At 45.9% G+C, this 27,779-nt stretch overlaps 1 protein-coding gene across 8 annotated transcripts in view; it reads left to right on the forward strand.

Annotated features, from left to right (window-relative positions):
• TERB1 (telomere repeat binding bouquet formation protein 1) overlaps nt 1-27,779 on the forward strand; it is a 1,077,176-nt gene that overhangs the window by 489,992 nt on the left and 559,405 nt on the right. For all 8 annotated transcript variants that reach the window (XM_078669239.1, XM_078669238.1, XM_078669242.1 and 5 more), the window contains one exon: nt 9,683-9,808. In XM_078669239.1, coding sequence (XP_078525365.1) covers nt 9,683-9,808 — 126 coding nt within the window. The remainder of the gene's footprint in view (nt 1-9,682; nt 9,809-27,779) is intronic.

Consider the following 27,779-nt stretch of genomic DNA (forward strand, 5'->3'; position numbering starts at 1 on the left):
AGAAACGTGCAAGGTCACCAGCCTTTATTCAAAGATACAAACAAGTTCAGGAGCTGGTATTTTGAAGGCAGCCTTAGGTTCAGCCTGACGCGTTTCGAAATCAAATTTCTTCTTCAGAGGCTCCCAAAAGGTATATACCAGCTCCTGAACTTGTTTGTATCTTTGAATAAAGGCTGGTGGCCTTGCACGTTTCTCGTGTGCTTCTCGAGTGAGCCACCAGTGTTTTGCATGTATATATATATTCATTAAAAAAAACAAAAGTACTGTGAAGCGTTGGTTATAACACATTTAATTAAAATAAAAGAAATCCGAAATTCATCTAAAAATCATTGAGAATGTGCAGTTCTTGTTCCAAATAAAAACAAAAAAACTGCAGAAATTTACAATACTCTTGCATGACCTCAGATTAATTAAGCAGATGCAATTACAAATGTTATAAATAATCTTTCAGATCATTACCATTGCACAGTGGGTGCGGGGATTTGCCTTCAGGCCTGGCTGCCAACCGCACTGCGCACAACTTTCGATTGTGTGCAGGGGAGTTAGCCGCAGGTTCTGGACTCAGGCCAGGCCCTATGTGCAACCCTCCACTGGTGGCCAACAGTCACTGTGTATGGCCTTCTGCTGTGTGCAACAGTTCTGTTTGCAGGGTCTTGCCTTCAGCCAGCCTCTGCACCCAGCTCTCCACTTATGGGCAACAACTGCACTGCACGGCTTTCAGCTGTGTACAGCGGGAGTTTGCTGTTGGGCGTGGCCTCTGGCCAGGATCTGTGTTTAAACAGGTGGACAATCCCTCCCTTCGGTCATGCAGTCTGGGGGGATTGGCTGCAGAGTCCGGACTTCAGCCAGGCCCTGCTCCTACCCTGCTGCATGGGGCAAATGTGTGGTCAGTGGCTATGGGCATCAGTGATGCTCTAAATACTTTTTCTTATCGTTTGCAGGATTACTGTACCCTATGCTCGATTCTCAAAGTCATGAGGGCCAGGAGGGTCCATGGACCTCGGGAGGGTCCAGAATCTCAGAATCCACACAAAAAAGTAATTTTAAATATTTTTATATTATTACCAGAGGGTATATCTTTTGAACCCCCACACATGGACTTAATGGTAGTCTTTAAACAAACTGAGTATGCAGTTTCTAACAGGCAAGACGAAAAAAGGGAAAGGTTGGCTAACTGTGAGGCAATGTTCGCTAAGTGGTGGGAGGAAAAAGGGGGAATTCCTCCTTGCGGATTAAGGGCCCACACACACCCAGCCAGGTAGGTGTCATGCTTCATCATAGGGCAGGCTCCTCGTCAGGTCGGCGCTGCAATACCTGACGGGCACTCTATGAGGGGCTCTTTGGCGGAGATCTTTTATCCCATGCCGTTTGGTGTAGTGGGTGTGAGGGACCTAAAGGTGTAGATGTGTGGAATGTGGGTCACTAGACCGTGTAAGTATTAAAACAGGAATTAGAAGTCAAATCAAGACAATTTTAATGAAAATGGCTTCTAACCTGATTAAAAATAAAGATATGGCACGCCCCTATTATAATACTACAGGATATTGCGCTTTAAAAAGTGGTCAACATGTTTCTTGCCATCGTGTCAATTTGACGGCAATTCTTCAGGACCAAAAAGCATTTTATCTACACTACTTGTGGTTGTCTAGTTAGGTAACTAAGATAGACCACAAACAGCACCCTAAGTGTGGTACCTGTAAATATGGTCAGCCAACCTGATAAAACAAAACACAATGGTTAGGAAAAAGTGGACACTGTTCAATTCATAGTATGTGTCCCATGCAAGTTTTCGCTGTACACTGTGCACATGATGCTGCAGAATCAAGGAACTTGCACAGTAACTGGGGGTGAGCTCTGAGGGCACCAGAGGCGAGGGCAGGACTTTTGCAGGGCTGCAAGCAGTGCCGCAGGGACTCCATCTCCCAGGAGTCCCTGCATGATCTAACCAACTGCACCTGCTCTCCCTGCTTGCCCCGCCCCCCGCCCTCCACGGAGTGAAAAGCCCAGTCCCTGTTGTCATCGTGGGACGCTGTCGTGAACTGACCTTGCCGGGAGGAGCCGTTGATTTTCTTCTTCCTTACTCGGGACCTGTCTGCTGATCGCCGGACCCGCTCCGCGGGTCCCGCTTCGCAGAATCAAGGAACTTGCACAGTAACTGGGGGTGAGCTCTGAGGGCACCAGAGGCGAGGGCAGGACTTTTGCAGGGCTGCGAGCAGTGCCGCAGGGACTCCATCTCCCAGGAGTCCCTGCATGATCTAACCAACTGCACCTGCTCTCCCTGCTTGCCCCGCCCCCCGCCCACTACCGCCCCCTTAAATCGGACACAACCTTCCGCTACGCGGGAGCGTGCGGCAGCGTCCCGGGAGAAGCCGTCTGTGGCCGCCAGGGGCTGTAGGAGGCTGGCTGGGCCTACCCTCTGACAGTTAGCTCAGAACTATTGGAAATTGTCTCTCTCCTGATACAGTGAGTTGTTATCCTTTTGAGTCTTACACACTGTTATTGTACTAGCGATTCACATTGGGGGGGGGGGCTGTGCTGTGACACATTGTGATTACGATTCTCTTGTTCATAGTTAGTTGTCTTTAAACATGTCTACGCACTCACTTAATCCCTCATCTAATCCCTTACCTTCTACGGTAGGGGTTGCAATCATAGGCCCTTTAGACAGATACTTCTCTAGGGCTACCCGTGAGATTGATAGAGAAGTTGCCCTAGCTGAGAGACGTGCTGAGCGCCGCCTATCTGTTGAACTCCTTAAACTCCCCTTAGAGAAGCGGGCGTCCTTGGGCTTCTCGGCGCCGGTCCTTTCTCCAGCTCGCGCAATTGACTCTGTATCGAATGTCTGCCCACTTTTGGACAAGCCACTTGCAACTGTTCTGATGTTTAGCCCTGATAGGGTGGAGTGTACGTTAGACTTAGTTGCATCGACTGACGATGAAACTATGGTTGCGAAGTCTACTAATGCCCCACCCCCCATGCTTACCTCTGATAACACTTCTAGCGATGGGGACCCACCTCCCTCACCAGTTTTATCATCCCACGCAGTAGCCAGAATTGCTCACACCAAAAGGAAAAGAAATGCTAGTCCTCGTAAAGGTTGCCATCCCAAACCTTACAAACAAATTAGGAAACTCGGAACCAGGGTGGCAGCGACTCAAAAGTCTGTAGGGGTTGGTGCAGGCCGCTCTCAGGGTGACACGGGGGTGCGCTCTCCGCTGTGTTACCAGCTAAACCAGATATCCCGACTACGGTTTCTGCCGAGCTCACACCCCTTGAGATCCCCCTGATTGACCAGATAGAGAAAATGATGAAATCTCTACTGACTCCGGTCGTAGAAAGGGTCAAAAGGCTGGCGGAGCGGCTGGACAGCTTTGAGCAAGCGACTCTGGATAACTTTTTCTCTACCAAGTCCTTAATTAAATTACATTCCAGGATTGGGGCCGATGACTCAGGGGGGAATATGCTGCTAGGGCGACCTCTGTTACCCCACAGAAGTTATCCCATGCAAATGGAACGGTCAATGGGGTGTCAGCGGTTGAGGCCCTAGTTCTACCTGTTGTCACTGCCATAGGGGGCAATCGGAACCCAGGGCTGGTTAAAAAGAACATAACTAAATGTCCAGATCCCTCAAGGGCAACTAATACCCTTGTTGAGAAGCCCGTTGGCTCCGAGGCCACTAGTAAAAATGGCCATGCCAACCTAAGAAATTCTGGAATTGGCAAAGGTTCTGAACTAGCCCAATCAAGAAGAACCAGCTCTATTCCTCCCCTTATCATCCAGCCCAGTGTACTACCCCCCAAGGAAGCCCCCAGAATACCACCCATGAGTCTGCCCCCTGCCTGTCATCCCTATGTTGCTATTCTTACCAATGTACCACCCTTGATGGCGGGACAGCCAGAATCCTTCCAGATGTTAAAAAACAAAACTATGCACTGGCTAAGGATAAATAGACCTCTGCCCAGAGAACTAGACGGGCTGATTCTGGGAGTTAGAAGGGTAGGGTGGGTGGGTCACTGGCAAAAGCGCTTTGAGGGAGACTGTGTGGTGGTTAATTTTAAGGATGTTAGGGTTGCCCAGATAATTTGCAATCAGAACCTAGGGATCAGTGGTGCCGGCATTGGAGTAGTAGATTTTTCCTACTTCTACCCAAGATCAGCTGACAACCATTATGGGACTGTTTTGGATGGTAGAGGGAGACACAATTTTGCTCTCCCCATTTACGACTCCTTCCCTATGCCCTACCAGCTGGCTCCTTAGCTGCGACCATATGGAGGGATGCCAGGATATTGATACGATACTTTTCCCGGGGTGGGTTCCCTGTCCTCGGGCTCGAGCTCTTGGACGGAGCCCCTTGACTTGGAGACCATTAACATCAGTCTGTCATTGAGTGTTCGAAACAAGCAAGGAGAAAGTGAATCTTGCATACTCCCTGAGGGGGAGCGGGTCTCCAACCTCGTACCTCACAGCGAGCCTCCTGTGGCGGATCCAGATATAAGGATTCTCAGCTGGAACGTTGCGGGCATCACGAGGAAGCTGGCCGTACCAGAATGGAACACCCTTGTGGAGGGCTACTCTATTTGTATTTTCCAAGAGACCTGGAGTAGAGAGCCTTGTCACAAGGTAGGTTATTCATCCTTTTTCCGGCCAGCAGTACCATCCCCTTCCGGGAAGGGCCGCCCCTCACAAGGCCTTCTCATATGGGTTGCCATTTCACTTGGTTGTCAAGTTACCCAGCAAGTGTCAAACTCACTCGATCTCTTGAGCTTATCACTCAAGGGCCCTAGGAGAGGGCTGACCCTAGATATTTTTAATATCTATGCTAGGGGTACAAAGGGAGACTCTCCCATAGTGGCAGAGTTGGAATCCTTGCTTGGGAGAGGCACTAACAGTTCTCACGTCCTGGTCGCAGGGTATTTTAACTGTACGTTCGAGCCCCTCGGACTGGAAGACACTTTGGGGACTGCTGAAGAAGACACTAGGAGAGGTATACCTGTTTTAACCTTACCTCCCATTTGAAGGTGGTCTCAGGTGGCGGTTCAAATCTACTCTTTAAACTTAGAATTCGGCCTTAGGGCTGTGAATGGCAGGACAATTTCGGATCCATCTGGAGCCCATACCTACAACAGGGTGGATCATACGTCCAGGATAGACTATATTCTTCTTGATATAAAACTATGGGGCTATTTGCAGGATATGGAGGTACTTTCTACAGTTGAGAGTGACCACAATCCTCTCTCTCTTGTCCTCCGTCCCTTGTGGACGTTGAATCCGGGGGTGCTTGCCCCTCATTCGGTGTCTACCCATCAGGAGGTATACCCCTCCAACTGTGGTAGGCGCCTAAGATGGAGTAAGCTCATCATGGATGAAAAGAAAGTGCTGTCCATTGCGGCACTCCTAGATACTGCACAGTCTAAACTTGATGTAATGATTCCTAAGCCCGAGGAAGTTTCAGCGCTTTTTTGTGTTACCACCAAGGCTTTGAGTGAACTTTTCCATCTTTCAAGCAAGGGCTCTCAAGTTGATAAGTGTGAGAAAAGGTTGAACCCATATGGTTGGTACACGAGTAAATGTAGGGAGAAGAAAAACTCCCTGATTGGTGCTGTTAAGAGTAAATCTTTGGCTCCCATAAGATTGGCAAGGAAAGACTACTCGCAGACTCTCCTTGCAGCGAAGAGAGAATGGGAGGACAGGTTCTGGGCGGATCTCAGGAAAGCGAGCTTTGATAGGGATGCCAGAAGCTTCTGGAATCTCATAAGATCTAGGGACAGGCCAGACAGCACCCTGATAACGTGTAACATCCCTGCCCAGAGCTGGTTTAATCATTTCTCGTCTCTTTACACCTCCAATGAGCCAACTACCCATACTATCCTCTCACTGGCCGCTTGTCCAGGAGGCCTAGAGTATGCTCCCTTTACCGCTAGAGAGGTGGAGGATGTAATCAAGACTTTGGTGCCCTTGAAAGCAGCAGGGCCTGATGGGTTACCGGGTGACTTAATTCGGGCAAATCCCAAGGAGTGGGGGAAGCTAGTGTCATCACTGTTAAATGCCATTAGTGAAGGTGCGCCCGTACCTGAATCCTGGAAGGGGGCAGAGGTTGTCCCGATATTCAAGAAGGGGTGTCGGGACAACCCTGCCAACTACAGGCCAATAAGTCTTATTGACTCATCCCAAAAAGTGGCAGGGAAGGTGATCCTGAGAAGGGTGCTCCAGTGGGTCGACGACAACAACATCTTGTCGGACCTCCAAGCTGGATTTCGCTCTGGTACCGGTACCATTGAGCAGGCCTTCAGATTGGCTCTTCTATACTGGAAGGTGGTGGTGCTGGGCGGGGGCAGTCTATATTTGGCTTTTATAGACCTAAAGACTGCCTTCGATCTGGTTCCCAGAGAGGAGCTATGGAAGGTTCTGCTAGATTTGGGGTTGCCCATGCATATTCTTTCTCTTTTGGTAAAATTACATGCTGGCAATTATGCGCAGGTTCGATGGGGTACGAAGGGTGAAAAAACCGATAGGATCCCCGTGTGAAGGGGCGTCCGTCAGGGATGCGTGTTAGCCCCCACCCTGTTTTCTCTTTATGTAAACGGCGTGGTTGAACATCTGCTAAGAAATCCCTCGGACGCTCCATCCTTGGCGGGCAAACGGATTCCAACACTGCTTTTTGCAGATGATACTCTTCCTATCTCAAAGTCCCCTATGGGTCTTCAGAGCCTCTTGAACAGCTTTCAGGAGTTTTGTCTGTTGAGGGGGTTGGTAATCAACACTGACAAAACTAAGTTTTTGGTTATGAATCCCCCAAAGAAACTCGGTCGACCTCCGGCTCTGAATTCCGAGACACTGGAGAGGGTCTCCGAGTTTGATTATCTAGGTATTCGCCTTAATGATTCCCTTACCTGGAACCCGCACATCCAAAAAAATGCTACTGGGCCACAAAAGGGTGGGAGGCACCTTACTCAAGGAACAACGTTCCTCAACTAGTAAACCTATAGCCCCAGTTGTGGAAATATATAAAGCCAGAGGGGTCAGTGCCGCCCTATATGGGGCAGAGCTGTGGGGCACCTGCAACTTGGACGCACTAGCTAAATCGGAGAGCACATTTTTGAAAGATCTGATGGCTCTCCCATGGTGCACACCAACAGTACCAGTGCTATTGGATCTAGGTTGCAGATCCATCAGGGACCAAGCGCAACTTCGCCCCCTGCTCCTCTGGGCACGTCTATGGCGGGAGCCTGAACTAGCCTCCTACGCGGAAGCATTATCAGAGGTTATGGCTATGGCAGGCTGGGCCAGGATTAAATGGTTGAGGGATGTCAAACGGTTACTGGTGGAGATAGGGTTACCAGACGCATGGGCATCGAGAACAGCCCCACCCAAAGCTACGATTAAAAAGTTGTACTGGAACTGGGTCTCAGCTAAATTACACTCAGATTCACGACATTGCAACTCTACTGTAGCTTTTGTGAGAATCAAAGATGTGGTGGCTTATGAACCCTATTTAGATACTTTTCTATCCCCTTTGATCGTACTTTGTATTTCAAGTTTCGCGTAGGGATTCTTCCAGTAGGTGAGGTAGTCGCCCGCTGGAAACGGCCCTACCAATTTTCTCCGTTCTGTGCGTCCTGTCCCACCCGAGTAGAGTTGGTAGCTCACATCTTTTTTGAATGTCCGGACTATCGTGCACCCAGGATTCGTTGGTTAAAACCCCTATGTAGACTCTTAGGCACCCGCCAGCATATAGTGGCGATGCGTATTTTAATGTCTGACACATCCACCGTGATTGTTTGTGCTGTGTCAACATTTTTAAAATGGTCTTGGTTGATCCGCACAAAAAGGCTTTCCTTGTCAATTTAATTCAGTTTGATTTGTTTTAATACTTCCTTCTGTTTAAATCATGTGTGTGTATCTAGCATGTGCTTGTTATTTATGCTGTATTTTGTATTGTTGTACAAGCTTTTATGGTATTTTTATATCGAAATAAAGCCTATCAATCAATCAATCAATGATACTGCAATGGTGAAACATTCATAGTGTCTAGAAACATGCATCACCCAGTCGTGGAATGCTTGTGCGTGAAGTGGCGAAAGGAAATGAGTTAAAACGGGTATTAAGGAGCCTGTACTCCTATGGTAGCTGAAGGAATCAAGGACTCGCCCTAGTTGGGTTACTGGCTCACAACATCGACTCCCGGCATGTAAAGACACCTCTTAGTACTGTGTCCTAAGAAAGGTGGGAGTCACAGGGGTATAAGCACTTGGAGTAGTGATGGAAGATCCACAACAACACTCATCTCAAGGTGGTAGTCTTTAATGACAAGTCAAAAGCAGGGGACACCAAGGAGCCCCATTGGTATGCAATAAGTGCGACATACAACCCATAGGATGCATTGCGGCACCCAGCGTAGCAAAACACTGTGCTTAAATAAAAGCACCCATTGTCTATGCATAGTAGGGTCAGCATAGTCTTGTCATCCAGTTATCCATGTCACAACAATGTCAATCCCATCATGGTAGTTCCAGGTTTGTCCGTTGCCTCGTGATTCAACAGACAAACACACACCCAGTAGGTTAAAGTCAGGGAATCAAGAATGCGTGTACTCTGAAAAGAGTCAGTACTTACATGCTCTCACCGCGAGACCTTCGGTGGACCTACCCCAAACGCTGCCGGGACCGGGAGGTACTGGCCATCATCCTCGTGGCTCAGTTATGCTCCCGGCTGTCGGCAGCAGAGTGGTGTGGTGTCACAGCGGCATGAGCTGGTACACTGGAGCGCAACCCTCTTGGTAACGTACTGGTCGGCCGCCATCCTGGTAGTGTGACCGAGTGTGATGACAGAGGAGGCATGCGGAGGCACGTGACCTTGCGATGCATTTGTATACTAAGGGAAGCCATAGACAAAGTACCGGAGAATGCGGCGGCCATTTTAGGATGTGTGGTCGCCAGCGGTACTAATCCCAACTTGGGATGAGAGCAGTGTGCATAATGTGTAAACTATAATGTACCTGAGCCACGAGGATGATGGCCAGTACCTACTGGTCCGGGCAGCGTTTCAGGTAGGTCCACCTACGGTCTGGCGGTGAGAGCGCGGAAGTACTGACTCTTTTCAGAAGGAGTAGAGGGTGTTTTTCTGGTGTACTGCGTCATATGCCTCTGGGCACTGTTCTACATGACTTGTGCTTCTTTGACTCTTTGGCGTTTTCCTCAGGCTCTTCTCTGGTATTATCATACTCTTTTTCCCCCTTTTTCATTTTTTGTTGTAAAGATTTTTCCTCTTTTTTAGCACATGATTTTCACAGCCAGTTTCCATGTGTCTCCGCGTGGAAAGTTTCACAGAAGAAGCTGATGTCAGGGCGCCCTAGGGGACTTTGGCTCCACTGATGTCATATCTGGTGCCAACATTGTAAGGTGCCATGCGTCACCGCCCCCCGGTGCGCTGTTGTACTGCTGTGGAACATTTCTGGATCCAGTCTGTCGCCTGGGGAGTATTCAAAAGTTAAGGAAACTGCGTCTAGACTATGTTTTATCAGATACATAGTTACAGAAGGTAAGTAACTTGTTCATTTGTTCCCAACTATGCAGACCTTGATTTTGAACCCACATGGGTATAGTCTTGCTCTTGCTGTGTTTTGACAAGCTAAATACTATTGAGTAACCTATTGTTAAATGTCTGGTCCTTGTTTCTTTCGCAGAGGAAAATCAATATGACCTGTTAAAAAACAATGGACTTCCTTTAATGATTCAACTTTTGACTGAATCTCAGGACGAGGAGCTTAATAAAGCTGTCACTTTTGTACTTCAGAACTGTAAGAAGATAAGTAAGTGATTGATTTGAATTTTGAAAGCTTCCTACCTCTACACATTCACTGCTAATTAAGACGTGTGGTGTGTTGTAAATTGATGCTCTCTTTTCTAAAATGACTATTTTGCGTAAGCAGAACTTTGTGCCCAGCAGTGCCTTTTATTCTTTTTGATTACTTATAATCAATAAATGTGCTGAATAGATAAACCACATTTAGGCATAATTGTACAATTATAATGACAGAGAGGGAAAAAACACAATATTATTATTCTGTTTGCTCAGAATTGAAACTGTCCGATTCGTGGAGTAGTGCTAAGAAAGGAGCTAGGACAGTGCCAATAGGTTTAGTGTTTTTAGTAGCAATACTTCTTCCTTGCGGGGGCGAGGTAGTGTGTTTCTATGTGTATGGTGAGTGGCTGGAACCCTGAGTTGTTGTTTTTATCTCCAGCATTAAATCTTTCATAGAGTCACAAGCTTGAATCATTTCATGTTATTAAGCTGGAAGACTCACAGTAACTTTCAACTCGCAGTATAATTTAATAAGTGCATGAAAGGCCTATAAATAGTGTCAGTCAGTCAAAATACACTTTATTCGATTTTTGTTAAAATCATAAAAGGCAAGATATAATACAGAACAATTTTTTAAAAGCATCAATGAATTTGATTTCCAGTTTTGATAATAAATTATCAATCTCAATATTTCATAATATTTACAAATGTTTAAAAATGATTACAGATAGTGCCAAATTTAAAATAGAATTAAAGTAAAACATTCGAGAATTTTTTTTATTCCTTAATCTGAAGGCAGCTGTTAGAAAGCATGCAACACTAAAAATCGTATGAGTGTCCGGTAATGATTGGAGGAAAATTAGTGCTGGCTTTACTTGAACAAAACCAGCAGCTTTCAGGGTGGGTAATAAATATTTTGCCCTCTCTATGGTATACAGGCTACAAAAGAATGTAAAATGGAGGGTATCCTGGTTCGAAAACTGGTCACAGTCACAGGGTGGGCCGTCTTCTGGTTTTGACCACACGGGGAAATTACCAAGTGAATAGTGAATCAAGTTCATCCTGAATTTTCTTAACAAGAATCTGTGGAGAGGGTTAGTAACGATTTTTAAATATGGTTCCAGAGAGGGGGAAGTGGATAAAACCATGTAAGCTCTTACAGACGGTTTCCTCAATTCCAGCTCCTCTCTCTCCAAACCAGCCCTCTCCAGAAACTCTTGTTTGATCCACCTGATATCCTCCCTCCTAATATTAGTTGGTAAGGTAAAAAGCTCCGGACTCCCAAGCGTAGCAAATGCAGATCTGATATATTTCAACCAGGGTATTTTCATGGCCTGATCCCTTGAGGTTACATCTTTAAGAATTGCGTGGTTAAGTGTTAATTCTGGGTTCAGCCATGTTTTTGCCCAAAAAATAAGAGGTTCCAGTTTCAGTTTGTCAGTAATGTAGGTCAAACCAATTTCCTCATGGATCGTGAAGGTAGGGGTGGAATTGGGAACAGATAAAAATTGTCTAATAAGCCCGTTTTCCACCCTCTGGATTTTATCCGTATTTACATATCCCCACAAGGCGGACCCATACATGGCAATTGGGATGCTCTTACTGTTGTATACTTTTATCACTGCCTCCATTGGTTTGGCCCCTAGTCTTTTTGTGAAAGCCAACATGGCTGAGGTCGATCGGGCCAGGCTTATGCTTTTTGCCTTAATCTGGGGGACCCAGGAGCCTCTCTGATCGAAAAGAACCCCCAGATATGGGAAAACAGGGACCCTGGAAAGAACCTCACCCTTACAAATAAAAGATTTAGCATGTAACTTATTTCCTTTACTGCCTACAATCATAATGTGTGACTTCATTACATTAATTTTTAAGTCAAGATTCTCCATAAAGGAGCCAAATCGGTCCAAAAGGGCCTGTAGACCAATGCCCGTAAGGGCAATTAACACAGCATCGTCTGCGTATAGGAGTGCCGGAACCTGCTCTCCTCCTATACGCGGGACGTCAGCCGAACCTGCTTCCAGGTATTTCCCCAGCCCATTTATATAGATGGTGAAGAGAAGGGGGGCCAGGATGCAGCCCTGGCGCACCCCTTTCTCAGATCTAAAACTGTCTGTGCACCTGCCGTCCCTAGAGACCCTTATTTTAGCTGAAAGGTCCTGATGCAAACTAGCAATGAATGCTACTAGATGTGCCTCTATCCCAATCTCAAGTAAAAGAGAGCATAGCTTAGACCTGTTCACCAGGTCGAAGGCCGAGGAGAGGTCCATAAAGGCAAATATACCGACCCCTCCCCGGCCACCGTATATTTGGAGACCAAAAAATGCAGGTTGGAACATTGTTCCAGAGTGCCCCTCTTTTCTCGAAACCCATATTGGATATTCGAGAGCCCCCCCGCACTGCTCTAAGTTTTCCCTCAGTTTGACCAATAAGACTCTGCCCAGGATCTTAAAGGCAGAGTCAATGAGGGAAATAGGGCGGTAACACCCTGGGTCCTCCCGGTTTCCCTTTTTAAAAATGGGTACTATGATCGATGTTGCCCATGTATCAGGGAAGATTCCTTCATTTATTGCCCTAAAGACTCTAGTTAATACTTTAGACCAAAGTGTCGGGGAGTATTTGAAGAAGTCCGCCGGCACACCATCGGGGCCAGGCGCCTTGTTTTTGGAAGATTCCATTATTGCTTTGTGAACCTCCTCCTCAGTATACTCCACTGCGAGTGAATAGTGACCCCCCTCTGTAGTTCTAGCTGTTTCGCTGCAAGTACTGCCATACACACTTCTAAAATGCTGCACCCACTTCTCATCAGGGATCACACAGTCTATGGCAGTATTATCATCCCCCGAAAAGAAAGGGTGATTTATGATGTCCCAAAATTGCTTGCTGTCTCTAAGGACATCTATGGTGAGGAGATCGTTCCATGCATTATTTTTAATCATTTTTTTCCTCGCCTTGATGTTAGCTTTATATTCCCGCCTCAAGTTGGAAATTAGGACCTTGTCCCTTACTTTAGCCTTTAATGCTCTTTTCAGCGATCTATAGGCCCGTGAACAGTTGGTATCAAACCATTTATGAGGCTTCGGGGGGAATCGTGATGGGGGTGTCATGAGATCCCTGGCAGTTTGTACACAAATAGAGTCAAAGGCTACTATGATTTGGGGGTTTGTAGTGGTTTGGTCCATACAAATTGCAAGTGACCCCTCAATTTTAGGCAATAAGGTATCCATAAACGTTTCCTGCACAACCCTGCCCCATTTAAGCCGTCTGCCCTGGTCGCTGGGCACCGCCATGGTGCAAAACCGGGGTTGTCCCACTTGTTTGCGCCATAAGTCACTCCAGCATAACCCCACCAGCAGAGGATTGTGGTCGCTATGGGGTGAGGAAATTGCCTTGTATAAATAGTGTCACTTTAGTAACCAAACAAACTTGGAGAAAAAGACACACATTTCAGCCAATCAGCTTCCAGCACTCTACACACCACTCCCCCATAGGCCACTATACCTCAGATTTCCTGCAGCATGTAATATGAAAGGTAGTCCCATCTGAGTTCTCCTTTATCTTCTGCTATGCTAGGCATTGATTTTTTTTTAATCTCTCACAGATTATCCTTCTCTACTGGCGTTTTCTCTTCAGGGTCAGCAGTCTTTACATTAGGGGTCTCCAACCTTTTTTCTAAAAAGAGTTACTTATGTCCAATGAAAATTAGCCTGAACTACTAATATTAGTATTGTAATAGTAATCACATCCAACAAGATTAAATAAGTGGCCACAGAAGATTATCAGCTGTAATCACCTCAGTGCGTCAAGGAATGGATGCCAGTAGTACTGAAACACTCATTATCAATATAAAACGCCTGCACCTAGGTAATATATAACCGACATAGCTGCAATGCACCAAAGTAATGATAAGTCACCCAATGTTGCATGATTTATCACTCTAATATCAGCTTTAAATGTAGCATAACATAGTGAATGTATTCTTAAGCACACATTCACCTGGAGTGGTATCTTGGCAGTGAATTGACATAAGTTAATTGTTACCCAACTCAATGTTTGGAATGGTTGAATTGGACATTCAACCATTTTCTCCAAATATTAGCTTATGAGTTCTGAAAATAACACATTTTCATCTTGAATATATATACTTACTCCAGTATTGGAACTTTCATAGATTCCCATAGCTTGTATCATTCCCCGTCGTCGGAATGGGAGTCTCGGTAACAAAATAACATAGCAGTAGGTACAAAAGAGAAAGAAAAAGGCCTAGGCCTCATTCCCTTTTGTAGCATATCTACCTCTTTTTGCAAAAGATACCAAAGCAAAGCAACAGCCAATCAGATTAGCCTCACCCCATAGAACCCTCCTGAGAGAACCTCAGAGCCTCAGATTTTCTAGCGCACGTTGTGCTAAGGGAGTCTCCTTTGAGCTCTGCTCACTTCAACTCTAGTTTACAATTTTTCTGCATTTTCTCTTCAGAATTGTTTGGTGTTTCATCTGGAAATGTCTGGCAAGGAGAAGAAAGCCCTTTTCAAGGCTTGTTCCACCTGTGGCAAGAAAAGGCTGTATGTGGAGGACAGGCATAAGGACTGCATTTATTGCCTGTACCCTGATCACAAGGCAACGGACTGCTAGATCTGCCTCACCTTCTCTACGAAAGCCCTCTGGGACCGTGAGGGCCCCCTCCTCACTTGACTCCAGAAGCTGAAGTCGAGGAAGGAAACTCTGTCAAGTGACTGTGAGGATTCATCATCTTCCACCTCATCTAGAAGGTCAGTGAAAAAGGGTAGGGCTTCCCCTTCACCATCCGCAGAAAGTCCAGTTAAGGCCTCAAAAAAGACCCCCGTGAGTCTGAGAGCTGGAGTCCTAGCAAATCTCCTCACCACGGTGCAAAGGAGAGTGAAGGACTATCTTCAGCTAACCTTCAGCTACAGCAGTGGTGGAGTCTGCTAAAGCCTTTAAAAAGCCCTCTTCTCTAACATCTGAGAAGTCAGAGAAAGATTCCAGATCGTTGACGACGATGCAGAAAACTCCGTCGACGAAGACTTCTGGGTGAAAAAAGTTGCACCGTCGACGGGCTCGTCGATGGTGCCTTCTAGTCTTCACATATCAACGTCAGCGTCAACAGGAGCGTCAACGACGGTTACGGCGACGACGATGAGAGTGTCGACGACGGTAGCGAGGATGACGGTGTCGTCAACGAGAGCAACTACGATGATGAAGACGACGACGGCAGGAGTGTCGACGGTCTCATCGACGGCAGTCTTGACGACACCCATCTCGTCGTCGCCGATTCAACCGTCGACCTTCTGTCGAAGACCTCGTCGATGATGGTTTCTCTTGCAACCCCATCACCGACGGTACCGTCAACGACATCTTCGTCGACGGAGAGGATTACTATTTCCATAAGGAGGATAACGCCTCATATGACGTCTCCAAGGAGGGTTACCCCCTTGCCTCCCGCACTGTTACTTGAAGAAAAAGAGGATTCTGATGGGGATGATCAGGACTCTTTTGGCTATGCCCATAGCCCCTCACAATTGTTGGTAAAATGCCAAGTCACTGATTCTGAGAGCGAATACCTTCATGAGTGCTCATACCAGCAATCCTATCGTGGACAGGAAGGCGCAGGTAAGGAGATGGTTTCAGTTCCTTCTTCCCTCTTGGCAGATCTTCAGAGCATGTTGCAGGATTATAAGACCGGGTTTTCTCAAACTGCTCCCCCCCCCTGCTTCCTCTTTCTCTGCAGTACAAGCTGTGCCTGCACCATCAGCTTCTGCAGTGGTTTCTCTGGGTCAGGTATACCTCCAGTGGTCCAGGATGTACAAGATGATTCCTCGGACCAGGATCAGGACGATGGCAACAGGTCTAACCAAGGTATAGAGTGGGATGATTCTGTGATCCCGGGCCCAGCTTCACCTACTCTGGATCCAGTGGACTCTCCCCCGGCAGACATTGGTGGATTTCCCAAACTGATGGAAAGAGCCTCCAGTAGATTCAAACTTCCGTTGCCTTCTGTTCAAACAGAGTGCTTCCTTTATGATTTTAAGGAGCCCTACAGGAAAGTAGTCCGGTCCATTCCCATTGTCAGCCATGTCTGGGACGACGGTTTAAAGAACATGAAGAACCCGGCTACGGTGATTCCAGTTTTGCCACACCTCGAAAAGAAGTACAAGGCCCCTGAGGATAGTCTGGCGTCTTTGATTGGTCAGCCGAAGTCGGATTCGGTAATATTGCAGGCGGCGCAGAGAAAGTCACTCAATCCTTCTGCACCCCTGACAACTCCTCCTGATAAAGAGGGCAGGTGCCTTGATAATGCGGGAAGAGGTTTTCCTCTATGGCAAATCTTTTGGTATGAGCAGCGAATGCGTTGGCGATCCTTGGCAGATATGATCGCCAAATGTGGTGCGATCTCTCACCATATTTGGATCAACTCCCTCAGGAGTCCAAGGCGGAGGCCAAGAAGATCCTACAGGAGGGAGAGGCTACATCTGCAGAGGTGATAGACTGTGCCATGGATATTGCCACTACGGCTTTCTGTTCGCTGGCAGGCGCAGCTGTTCTTCATCGCCGAGGTTGGCTCAGGGCGACATGATTCCGGCCGGAGGTCCAGAACAAGATCCTGGACCTTCCATTTGATGGTGACGCATTGTTAGGCAAGCATATCGACGATGCCCTCCAGGACATAAAAAAGGATACGGAGACGGCAAGATCTCTCTGTACTCTTCAGTATCAGAAGGTTCCTTTTCGGGGGGCCAGAGGAAAGAGTACTACTTCCTACAGAGATTCGTACCAACAACAACGGTACTCTTCTTATGGTTCAACGCCTCAATCATATCGACCATCATACCAGCAGAAACAGGGCCAGACCTCTACTTTCTCTAGGTCCAACGCTAGAGGAAAACAGAATCGCCAGGGACGTGACACTTCCAAGCAGCAATAGCGGCATTCTTGCTCTCCCTGCTGTACCCACCTCCCCATCAACATCTGTGGGAGGCAGGGTGTCTCAATACCTCCAAAACTGGAAACGGATAACATCAGACCGTTGGATGTTCAACATAATTCAAGATGGCCATGCACTGGAGTTTATTCACATGCCACTTTGCAAGTTCCCTGCCGCCATGCCTTCAAAACATCTGCGTCTCTTGCGGCTCGAAGTTCATCAGATGCTCCTCAAGGGAGCTGTAGAGCTGGTTCCCCTTTCTCAAAAAGGGGAAGGTTTCTATTCCAGGTTTTTCCTGGTCAAGAAGACGCTGGAGAAATGGCGCCCCATCTTAGATCTCAGGGAGCTAAACACCTATCTCATATCTCAATCCTTTCGGATGGTCTCTCTCCAGGATATCTTACGTCTCCTCAATCCGGGAGATTTAATGGCCACTCTCGATCTCGAAGATGCATATTTTCACTTACCCATTCATCCAGCCCACAGGAGCTTTCTTCGGTTCACAGTAGCCAAGAGCCACTTCCAATTCAAAGTTTTACCCTTTGGACTTCGCTCTGCCCTGAGGATCTTTACCAAGGTGCTGGCACCGGTGGCAGCTTTCCTAAGGATTATTTCAAACAACTAAAGAGTGACAAAATTCAATAAAACCAAAACAAACGATACCTTATAGCCCACATTCAGTTTTGATAAAGGGCAACAAAGAAAGGAAAAACGGAGAACAAAGGCGGTTAGTGTGAAGAACAGTGAGTTAGAAAATGAACCCTCATACACCAGACAAGTTGGTGATCAATTTCATCATTGGGTTCTTTTTCTCAAAAGGGCCTGTACATTAGTGCCCAAAAGTGGTGATGTGATTTAAAAGAAGATACAGCAGTTCCCTAGACCAATTTTAATACAGGGATAGCGGTCCTTCATTAAAACATAAGTGAAAAACCGGACACCAAATGGATGAGTCAATTTGAACCATAGTGTCCTAACTACACAAACGTGGTTGACATGTTTCTGCTATAATGAGCTCCTTTCACTCAGCATTCATCAAGACCATAAATTATCCCACAGTGGTGTACTCACCCTAAAGCGTACCCCACCTGTGGCGATACAACAATACTTTCAAATTCACGGAACTCCCGTGTAGACTCTCCTTAGTTTGCTAAGGGTCTTCAATCTGAAATAGAAAAAGTCATTCCAACATGGCAGATTATCACCGTTGACATGTAATACTTTCATCAAACATAATCGGCAGTTTATTATACGCCCAAATATGTGAATGAGTTGCCAACAGTCTTAACAAAACACTCAATAATTGAATGTTCATACAATTGTTCTCCATAAAGACATAAAGTTCTCCATATTGTATAAACTACTAAAGACAAAATACACATTCACCAATCTGAATCGTGTGTATTATCGCAAAATTCATTGACAGCATGGTTAAACGCGAAATTCCATGCCTGTATGGACGTCCAACAATTAACCAACTATATTTGGCTGTGGACTGTAATGACTTGTCAACGTTATATATACGTGAAAAATTCTATTTCCTTTATGGTGCTCATTCCGGAAATTATGAATGGCTAGAAATAATACTGTTTAGTAAATGGACCATCAACCGATTAGGTGCATGGAAAACAGAAAATTAATTACACAAGTGCCAAAAAACCAAACCGCACTCCATGAAAGATCAATAAAGTTAAAAATGAAAAAGTCACTCACATTCTCTATAGGTTGAATGAGCAACCTGGGCTCGTGGCAGGGGCAACCTTCACGCCCAGAGTTACTACATAACAAGAGAAAGTTACGGGAAAGTGGCATTAAGTAATGTCTTTTTTAGAAAACACTCGGTCTACTTGTTTACAACTTCAATATCAATAGTATAACCGGGAGAGCCTCGACCCTGAATGTAAAACGGAACACGACAACTTACTTATGTCCGGACGACTCGCCGCTCGATACCTAGTGTGTACACTTCCACGGCCCGAAAGGTACTGTGGTGGAGAGACACAGAGTTATCAAGCGTAACGTTGTTGTTCGTCACGTGGTGGAAGCCTTATCCATATTCTTAAAGGGCCCGGAGTTTTCTTTGTGTATACCCTTAGTAAAAAACAATGACCCAAAGCAAACGATCCTGTATCATCAAAAGATCCTTCGAGATATTTCTCAAAAAAATCAAACGCTCCATTCTAGAGTCAGTCGTAATAAGAATGAGATATTACATGAAAAAGGGGCATAGTGTCCGCTTGTTTTTATAAAAGTGAATCAACTTTATTGACAAACTTCCCTCACTCTAAAAATAAAAATAAATTCCTTAATGCCGCGTGATGCAAGGCGCTGCAATGCGAAGAGGTAATATGGCACTCGATTGATCAGTGCCAGTTAGTAAGCTAAGAAATCTACACATATAAATCTATATATATAGGGACACCTAGACAGCCTGAGCCTATATGACATATATGGCAGTTGGCTTAACAGCATTCATCATACCAAGGAAGCCAAAGTCAAATGAAAAATTCTCAAAAGTATTTCTAAAAGGGGCTGAAGGACCCAGGGGGCAGAGAAATGTGGCCATTAAGCGTCTTCGGACCGAACCCCAAGGGACGGCATCATTAAGACCAGAAACATGGGTAGAAAGGCCGTAAATCCACCGTTGTTCCTTCTCAAATAAACTAGCTTCAGTACCCTGTTTCAGCTGTTCAATAATAGTCCATTTGATATCATTGGGGGTATGGTTTGTTTGTAAAAAGTGTCCAGTTAGTTTAGTGGTATTTTTGCGACACCTAATATTGCTGCGATGTTCGCAGATGCGTTGCTTTACTTTCCTGGTCGTCATGCCCACGTAGTTTAAACCGCTGGGGAAAATTATCAGATAAACTACATTACTAGAATTGCAGTTTGTGTGGTTTCTCTGTTGCCAGATCTTGCCAGGCTCAAGGTCCAGTGTCTTGGTACGAGTTGTGAGGTGGCATACTCTACATCCTCCACAAGGGAAGTGGCCGATTACTGGCGGTAAGCCCCACGCTCTCAGTACACTCTAATGTGTATCTCTATTTTCTTCTCTTGGACGAGTATGTACGAGAGCATCTCCAAGACTTCTTTCTCTCTTATAAGAAAACAGGTTTCTGCCAATCATGCTTATTACTCGTCAGTATCTTCCAATGTTTGCTTATACGACGACTCACAGAGTTGGAGATATTGCTGTAAGTGGTCACACAAGTCAGAGGGGCACTTGCTTCAGGGTTCTTCGGGTACTCTTCCAAAAGAGCTTCTCTGTGTTGGTTTTTCGCCCTTTTGTAACTCTTATTTAAGATGTTGCTGGTTTAGCCTATTCTCTGTAATTTCATAGTCAGGCCTTCTGATTGAGTTTTGAAGTCAGACAGCTCACTACAATTCCTGCGTATACGCAGATATTGACCGAAGGGAAGGTTTTCCCTAAGGGAGCGTGGGTGAAAACTGGAAAAATGGAGAAGGTTATTTTTGCTGGTCGGTTTATAGTATGTTTTTGTTCGTAAGTGATTACCCTCTCTAGTAATGGTCACATCAAGATAAACGATTGAGCCTGTGGAATATTCATGGGTGAACTTAAGATAGAGATCGCATGTATTCACCCAATCGAAAAAAGCCAAAAGGCTATCTTCTGAACCCTTCCAAATAAGCAGCACATCGTCAATGTACCTTTGCCAGAGGATAACATTGGATGTGTAAGGGTTGGTCGTCCCAAGGATGTGGGTACTCTCAATGTTGTAAACGTACAGCCCCGCTATACTTGGGGCGAATGTGCTGCCCATAGATGTACCAGTCTTTTGTAAAAAGATCTGGCCTTGATACTCAAAAAAATTCCTTTTGAGTGCCAAAGTGGCACAGTCGATGACAAAAGACCGGGAGGTGGTGTACTCCCAAGACGATCTTTCCAAGACATCAGCTAGTACTTTGATGGTAGCATCCTGTGGGATACAAGTGTACAAGCTTTCTATGTCTAACCCAACAAGGAAGCAAGGTTTGTCCGGCATTACCACTGTGAGAAGCAAACCTAGAAGGCTCTTAGTGTCCTTTATGTAAGTACTTGTGGCTTGTACCAATGGTTTTAGAAAGAAATCGCAATATTTGGACAAAGGTTCCAAAAGAGAACCTATCCCCGAAACTATGGGGCGCCCCGGTGGAGGATGGCGATTAATATGCGTTATCGGTAAGGTATAAAAGTAAGGAATTTTACCTTCCGAAATTGTAAGGAAATCAGCTTCTTGCTTACTTATCAGCCCATCATTTTCTGCTGTAGTGACTAGTTCTAGGATCTCATCCTTCAAGAGCTGTGAAGGATCTTCTCTGAGGGTCACATAGTTAGTACTATTGTCAAGAAGTCTCCTACATTCCAGATCATAAGCTGAGGCATCCTGAATGACAATACCGCCCCCCCTGTCCGCACTTTTGATAACTATTTCAGTCTTATTTCGGAGTGATTGAACGGCTTTGTATTCTTCTGCTGTTAGGTTTTTGTAGGGAGTTGGTTCTTCTAATGCCTCTACTTCATTATACACTGCCTGTTCAAAAGCAATTATTTCAGGTGGTACCATATGTGGGGGGGGGGTGTAAAGGTCGACTTCAGTCTAAGGCCTGAGTTGCTACTCACAGTCTGTGAACTGTCCTGTGATTGATGTTCAAAAAAACTCTTTAATCTGAGCTTGCGGAAGAAATCCATCAATTCGCAATTCAATTTGAATCAATCAAGGTGGGGTGTAGGAATAAACCCTAAACCTTTTTCCAGAATGGAAGTCTCCGCTGGACCTAAAGGTATTGATGATAAATTCGTGATCAGACTCTCTGATTGATCGGGCCTGCCCTCTGATCTAGGGTTTTGCTCCTGGTGTTGTCCCCGACTGATTCCATTGGATCCTAATGTACCTGAGTAGTCCCTCTCTTCCTGCCCCTGCCTCTCCACCCCCTCCCTAAAAAAGGCTGGGGATACATGTTGCCATGGAACTGTGGGGGAGATGCAAATGGTGGATTCCAGCCCATCATAGGAGGGAAAGGGGGCTGCTGATAAGCATTAGGGTGAAAACCCCCTTGTTGCTGGTACGGATACCAGGGCTGGCTGTTCTGATGTCTTCTGCCCCTGGCCCTGCCTCTTTGCTTATTCCCTACACTACCAGTGCTAGACCCACTCAAATTGACATCATCTGATGCATCTGAGTTATAATCTGTACGGCTGGGTGGAGTGTAGTCGGGACTTGTGTATGGATAAACTTTTTCATAGGACCATCTCTTTAGATCTTTTTGAAACTTTTGGACCTTGGATTGCGCTAAAGTGTCCTTATACTCATTGAGCATACATATTACACTCATCCAGTTTCTTTTTATAGCTGGTTATAGTTGTTTTAATATGATTTTCTGTAGCTTGGATCTCTATTAGTAAAGCTTCTGAGAGGCGAAGAGCTGTTTTTATAATCAATATTGCCCAGTCTCGGGTACAATGCCAGGCGATCTGCGCCCACTCTTTTCTAAACACAATGTCGTCCAAGAAAATTTGTGGTGCATTCGTCACTAGCAAGCCTTTCGGTGCCATGTTGTTCGTTAAATACTCCTTGAGCATAGTGCCATGTAAAATGGCGCGTATACGGCTTCTTTTTTGTTCTCCCACCTTATCCCACTCAATGGTCTGTGAGATTGCTTGGGAGACCAAAGGATTAGCAAACAGAGATGGGTCATTTAAAGTTGCATCAACCTCCTCCCTGGAGTAGGAGAGGCCTCGATCTTCCATGGTAACGGCACGGGTATGGCACTTTGAAAGCACCAAAAAAACTCTTGCAGCTGTGCGCTGCCAAACATAGTCAAAACAATAAGAGAGAAAGGGCTAGAAAAGATCACTCTTAAACCCCTTGGATAAACTATTTCAAACAACTAAAGAGTGACAAAATTCAATAAAACCAAAAAAAACGATACCTTATAGCCCACATTCAGTTTTGATAAAGGGCAACAAAGAAAGGAAAAATGGAGAACAGAGGCGGTTAGTGTGAGGAACAGTGAGTTAGAAAATGAACCCTCATACACCAGACAAGTTGGTGATCAATTTAATCATTGGGTTCTTTTTCTCAAAAGGGCCTGTACATTAGTGCCCAAAAGTGGTGATGTGATTTAAAAGAAGATACAGCAGTTCCCTAGACCAATTTTAATACAGGGATAGCCGTCCTTCATTAAAACATAAGTGAAAAACCGGACACTAAATGGATGAGTCAATTTGAACCATAGTGTCCTAACTAAACAAACGTGGTCGACATGTTTCAGCTATAATGAGCTCCTTTCACTCAGCTTTCATCAGGACCATACATTATCCCTCAGTGGTGTACGCACCCTAAAGCTTTCCTAAGGAAACAGCATTTTCAAGTCTTCCCATACCTGGACGACTGGTTACTGAAGGCCCCCTCCAGGGGGGCAGCGGAGGAAACTGTCAAGGCATGTACGACTCTGTTCAGCAATCTGGGCCTCACTCTCAACAGTGAGAAGTCGTCTCTCTTCCCTTCCAGGAAAGCACGGTTCCTGGGGGCTATCCTGGACACGTCTCTCAGCAAGGCTTTTCCATCCTTCGAAAGGCAAGAAAAACTGAGGTCCATGGCTCATTTGTTCATTAAAAGAAGGTGTCTTTCAGTACGCCGTTACAAATCCCTTCTAGGAGTGATTTCTTCATGCATCCCTCTGGTACCCCACTGCAGGTTGCGGATGCGATCTCTTCAGGAGCAACTAGACATGAAATGGCAGCAAGTTCACAGCTCGTTCGACGACAAGGTAGTATTTACTGCGGCAATGAGAAAAGCAGCCTTGTGGTGGACGAAGAAAGAGAATTCATCACAAGGTCTCTCCTTCATCAGCAATCCAGCTCCTCAAGTTGTAACAACAGCTGCCTCGCTGGAGGGCTCGGGTGCGGTGCTTCAGGACTTACATGTAAGCGGGCATTGCTTGCCCCAGCACCGTCTTCTTCACATCAACCTCCTGGAGCTCAGAGCGATCCGTCTGGCACTGCAAGCATTTCTTCCACGATTGCAGGGTTCAGCGGTTCTTGTCCGCATGGACAACACCACGGCCATACACAACATAAACAAGGAAGGGGGTACCAGATCTCTTCCGTTGTCACAGGAGGCCCAAAAAATTTGGGAGTGGGCGAGCCTACACGGAATATCACTCAGGCAGAACACCTACCAGGTGTGCTAAACGAAAAGGCGGACAGGCTCAGCAGGCTTTCGTCAGTCAGCCACGAGTGGGAACTAAACCAGGTGGTCTTGGAGGAGATTTTCCATCGGTGGGGCAAACCCTCAATAGACCTCTTTGCAACCCCGGTGAACAGAAAATGCCAGTTTTACGCAAGCAAACTACACCATCGAGGATCGCTGGGGAATGCGCTTTCGATAGCCTGGTCAAGAGCATTTGTATACACCTTTCCTCCCATTCCATTAATTCCGAGACTACTCAGGAAGTTCAAGACGGCACAGTGCAGGATGATCCTAATATCTCCAGCTTGGCCGAGGCAGTTTTGGTTCACGGAGCTTCACCTCCTTTCTCTGGCCCCTCCACGTCCTTAACGGGCAATCCCGGATCTTCTCACGATGTCCCAGATCAGATCTGGCATCCGGATCCTCGTTCCTTGCACCTGTCAGCATGGCTCCTGAGCAGCGAGATTTCCTAAACCTTCATCTCTCGGATGAAATAAGAGATGTTCTCTCTCAGGCTAGTGCTCCTTCCATTAACAAGACTTACCGTTTGAAATGGAAACGATTTTGCATCTGGTGCCAGCAGAAAGGTGTTGACCCTTTCTCATCTCAACCTCATAAGGTTCTTCCTTATCTCCTGTCCTTGGCTAGGGCAGGACTGGCTCATTCATCCATAAAGGTTCACTTAGCAGCAGTTTCTCGCTACAGACGCACTGCATCTGGACCTTCTCTCTGGTCATCCAGAATTGTCAAACAATTTCTCAAGGATCTATTTCGAGTTTTTCCTCCAGTGAGGCCTCCGCCTCCCACATGGCATTTGAACTTGGTTCTCACCCAGTTGATGAGGCATCCCTTTGAACCGATTCATCGAGCAGAAATGAAATTCCTCTTGTGGAAACTGGCGCTCCTTCTTGCTCTCACTTCTGCAAGACGTATTGGAGAATTGCAAGCTCTCACAATACAGGAACCTTTTCTCCAATTCAAAAGAAATACAGTAATTCTACCGACTAATCCAAAGTTCATACCAAAAGTGCCTTCGGACTTTCATTTAAACGAGCCAGTGATTCTCAAGTCTTTCTTTCCTCAGCCTTCTATGCTGGCGGAAAAGACACTTCATTCACTGGATGTGCAGCAGTGCTTGAAATTTTATCTGGACCGTACTAAAGGATTTTGAAAATCTTCTCAATTGTTCATCGCATTTAGTGCTCCCCGCAAAGACTTACCCCTGTCTAAGCAGGGTATCGCTAGATGGATCTCCAGTGCCATACAGTACTGTCACTCTGCAGCGGGCAAGCCTCTAGAAGGCAGAGTTAGAGCACACTCGACAAGGTCCATGGCTTCCTCTACGGCTCTCTTTGCGGGAGTTCAGATTAAAGACAGTTGCAGAGCTGCAACTTGGAGCAGCACGCACACCTTCACAAGACATTACTGCCTGGAGACCTCGGCACAAGAAGACAAGGCTGTAGGCCAGGCAGTCCTGAGGAACCTCTCCCATTGAGTGGTGAGCTTTCCTTTCTTCCCTCCTTCCTTTTCTTACTGTTACTTGCACATTTTGCTGTGTGTTCTTTATGTGATTGCACTGTTGATTAAGGTTGTATTTATAAAAAAAAAGTAATGGAGAAAGAGATGTCAAAGAGGGAGCAAAATGTGCTCTCTGAGTACTAGCTACTCTGATTCAAGCTATGGGAATCTATGAAAGTTCCAATACTGGAGTAAGAAAACAAGTTACTTACCTGTAACTTTGGTTCTCCAGTATTGGTAACTTTCATAGATTCCCATGCGCCCACCCTCCTCCCCTGGGAAAGCTCAGGCCTCAGCAAGTTTGGTTATACTGTTACACAACGGCTACGAAAATCTGAGGCTCTGAGGTTCTTTCAGGAGGGTTCTATGGGGTGAGGCTAACCTGATTGGCTGTTGCTTTGCTTTGGTCTCTTTTGCAAAAAGGGGTGGATATGCTACAAAAGGGAATGAGGCCTAGGCCTTTTTCTTTCTCTTTTGTACCTACTGCTATGTTATTTTGTTACCGAAACTCCCATTCCGACGACAGAGAATGATACAAGCTATGGGAATCTATGAAAGTTACCAATACTGGAGAACCAAAGTTACAGGTAAGTAACTTGTTTTCTTTTAAATTTTTGGTACACATATGTTAATGCAACCACTCACAGCTTCTAATTTAGTGGGCTGGGCTGCACACAGGAGAGCTATTACTAGTAGCTGTAGGGCTAACAGTAGCACACAATCTACTAATTGGAGAAGCCTGCTTTAGATCTTGTTGTCAGTGAGATTTAGTACTTTGGCATGGAGTTATGTCAAAGGAAAACCCTCTTGAAGCCCTGCAACTCCTGTGGGAAGAAGAAGCTTTATGTGGAAGTTCCCACTACAAGGAGTATACCGAGGTAAAGATATCAGCCGAGGACCTACCATCTACACCGGGCGCCCTCAAATAAAGCTATAAAATGGTCTGACAAGAAGCCACACTGGTAAATTAAAGCACTTTCTGAGGTGCTAACTAAAGAACAATCACAGCCTGCTGCACATCTTTGACACCTCTGCTGATGACTTCTCTCCCATTTTTGCCAGTATCACTATTGATTTTTTGACTATCGTCTGCCTTTTCTTCAATGACCACCTTGCATTTTTCAGATAACTCTGTTATGTCTGCGAGCCCGACAGGTTGGGGTAAAAATCTCAAGAGCTAGAAGATGACGTAGATTATGGTGATGATGGAGCTGTAAATTCAGACTATCAAGTGCATATGAAAAAAGAACAACATTATGAGTGATAATATGTAGATTCTTTATATCATGGTACCTTCATGTTACAGGTACCGGACAACCTTATCTCTGAACTTCATGCATGATGAAAGATTCTTACTCCAGTCTTCTTTAGCCTCAAATAGAAACCTCCATAACCTCCACACAATCCCCAGCTAATCTAGACACTTCAAAGCCCTTATCCATTTACATCTGTACAATCAGTATGTACTGTACCATTGGTCCATGATGTTGAGACAGATAGTACGGAAGAGGAAGAGGAAGGAAGGTTATAGATAGCATAGTTTCTGTGTCAGGGGATCTATCCTTGCTTCATACAGACTTGCCAACAGATGACATTGCTAAATGTCACTCTTTTGCCGAAATAGGTTCCAGACTTTTTCCGCTCCGTGTTTGACAGTGTAACAGATAGCTTTCTGTAGGATTTTAAAAAGAGTGGAAGAAAGACAGTTGCCACATCAAATTATTGACCACATTTGTGGCAGGTCTGGATAAAATATACTCTCAGTAAGGTTGTCCTTACATCAAATCCCAAGGCTGGCTATGTGGTGTGCTAGCTGCACCTCAGAGGTCCTGCGCCCCCACATCACCTTGTACTGTTCCTTCTGATTGGGGTGGCAGGGGTGCCTTCCGATTGGGGTGGCAGGTCCCCCGACCAGCTTCCACATAGGAGGTGTTTGGACTTTGCCTATGTCTCTCCCCTGCCGAGCGTGATTGACCCCATATTTTGCAGTAATTTCTCTGCTACTGCCGCTTAGCTGTTGCATAGCTTATCATCAATTGCTTCCAGGAGCTGCCGGTTTTCCCAACCTTACACCCTCCTGCCACCCAGCGCCCTGCCCCCCACTCAGGACCTACTGAATGGAGGCCGCAACTCTACCATATTAAGCAGGTCCCTGACCTGCTTCCGCATAGCAGGTCTCTGGACCATGCCTACGTGTCTCCTCTGCCCAGCGTGATTGCTGCCCAATTTTGCTGTAATTTCCCTGTTGCTGTCACTGTCACTGCCGCTTATCTTTTGCTTAGTTTATCACCAGTTGCCGCCAGGAGCCACCCATTTTTCCCACCTGTTCA

This window comes from Lissotriton helveticus, chromosome 12 (assembly GCF_964261635.1).
Source record: "Lissotriton helveticus chromosome 12, aLisHel1.1, whole genome shotgun sequence".
In the NCBI taxonomy this organism is placed as follows: domain Eukaryota; kingdom Metazoa; phylum Chordata; class Amphibia; order Caudata; family Salamandridae; genus Lissotriton; species Lissotriton helveticus.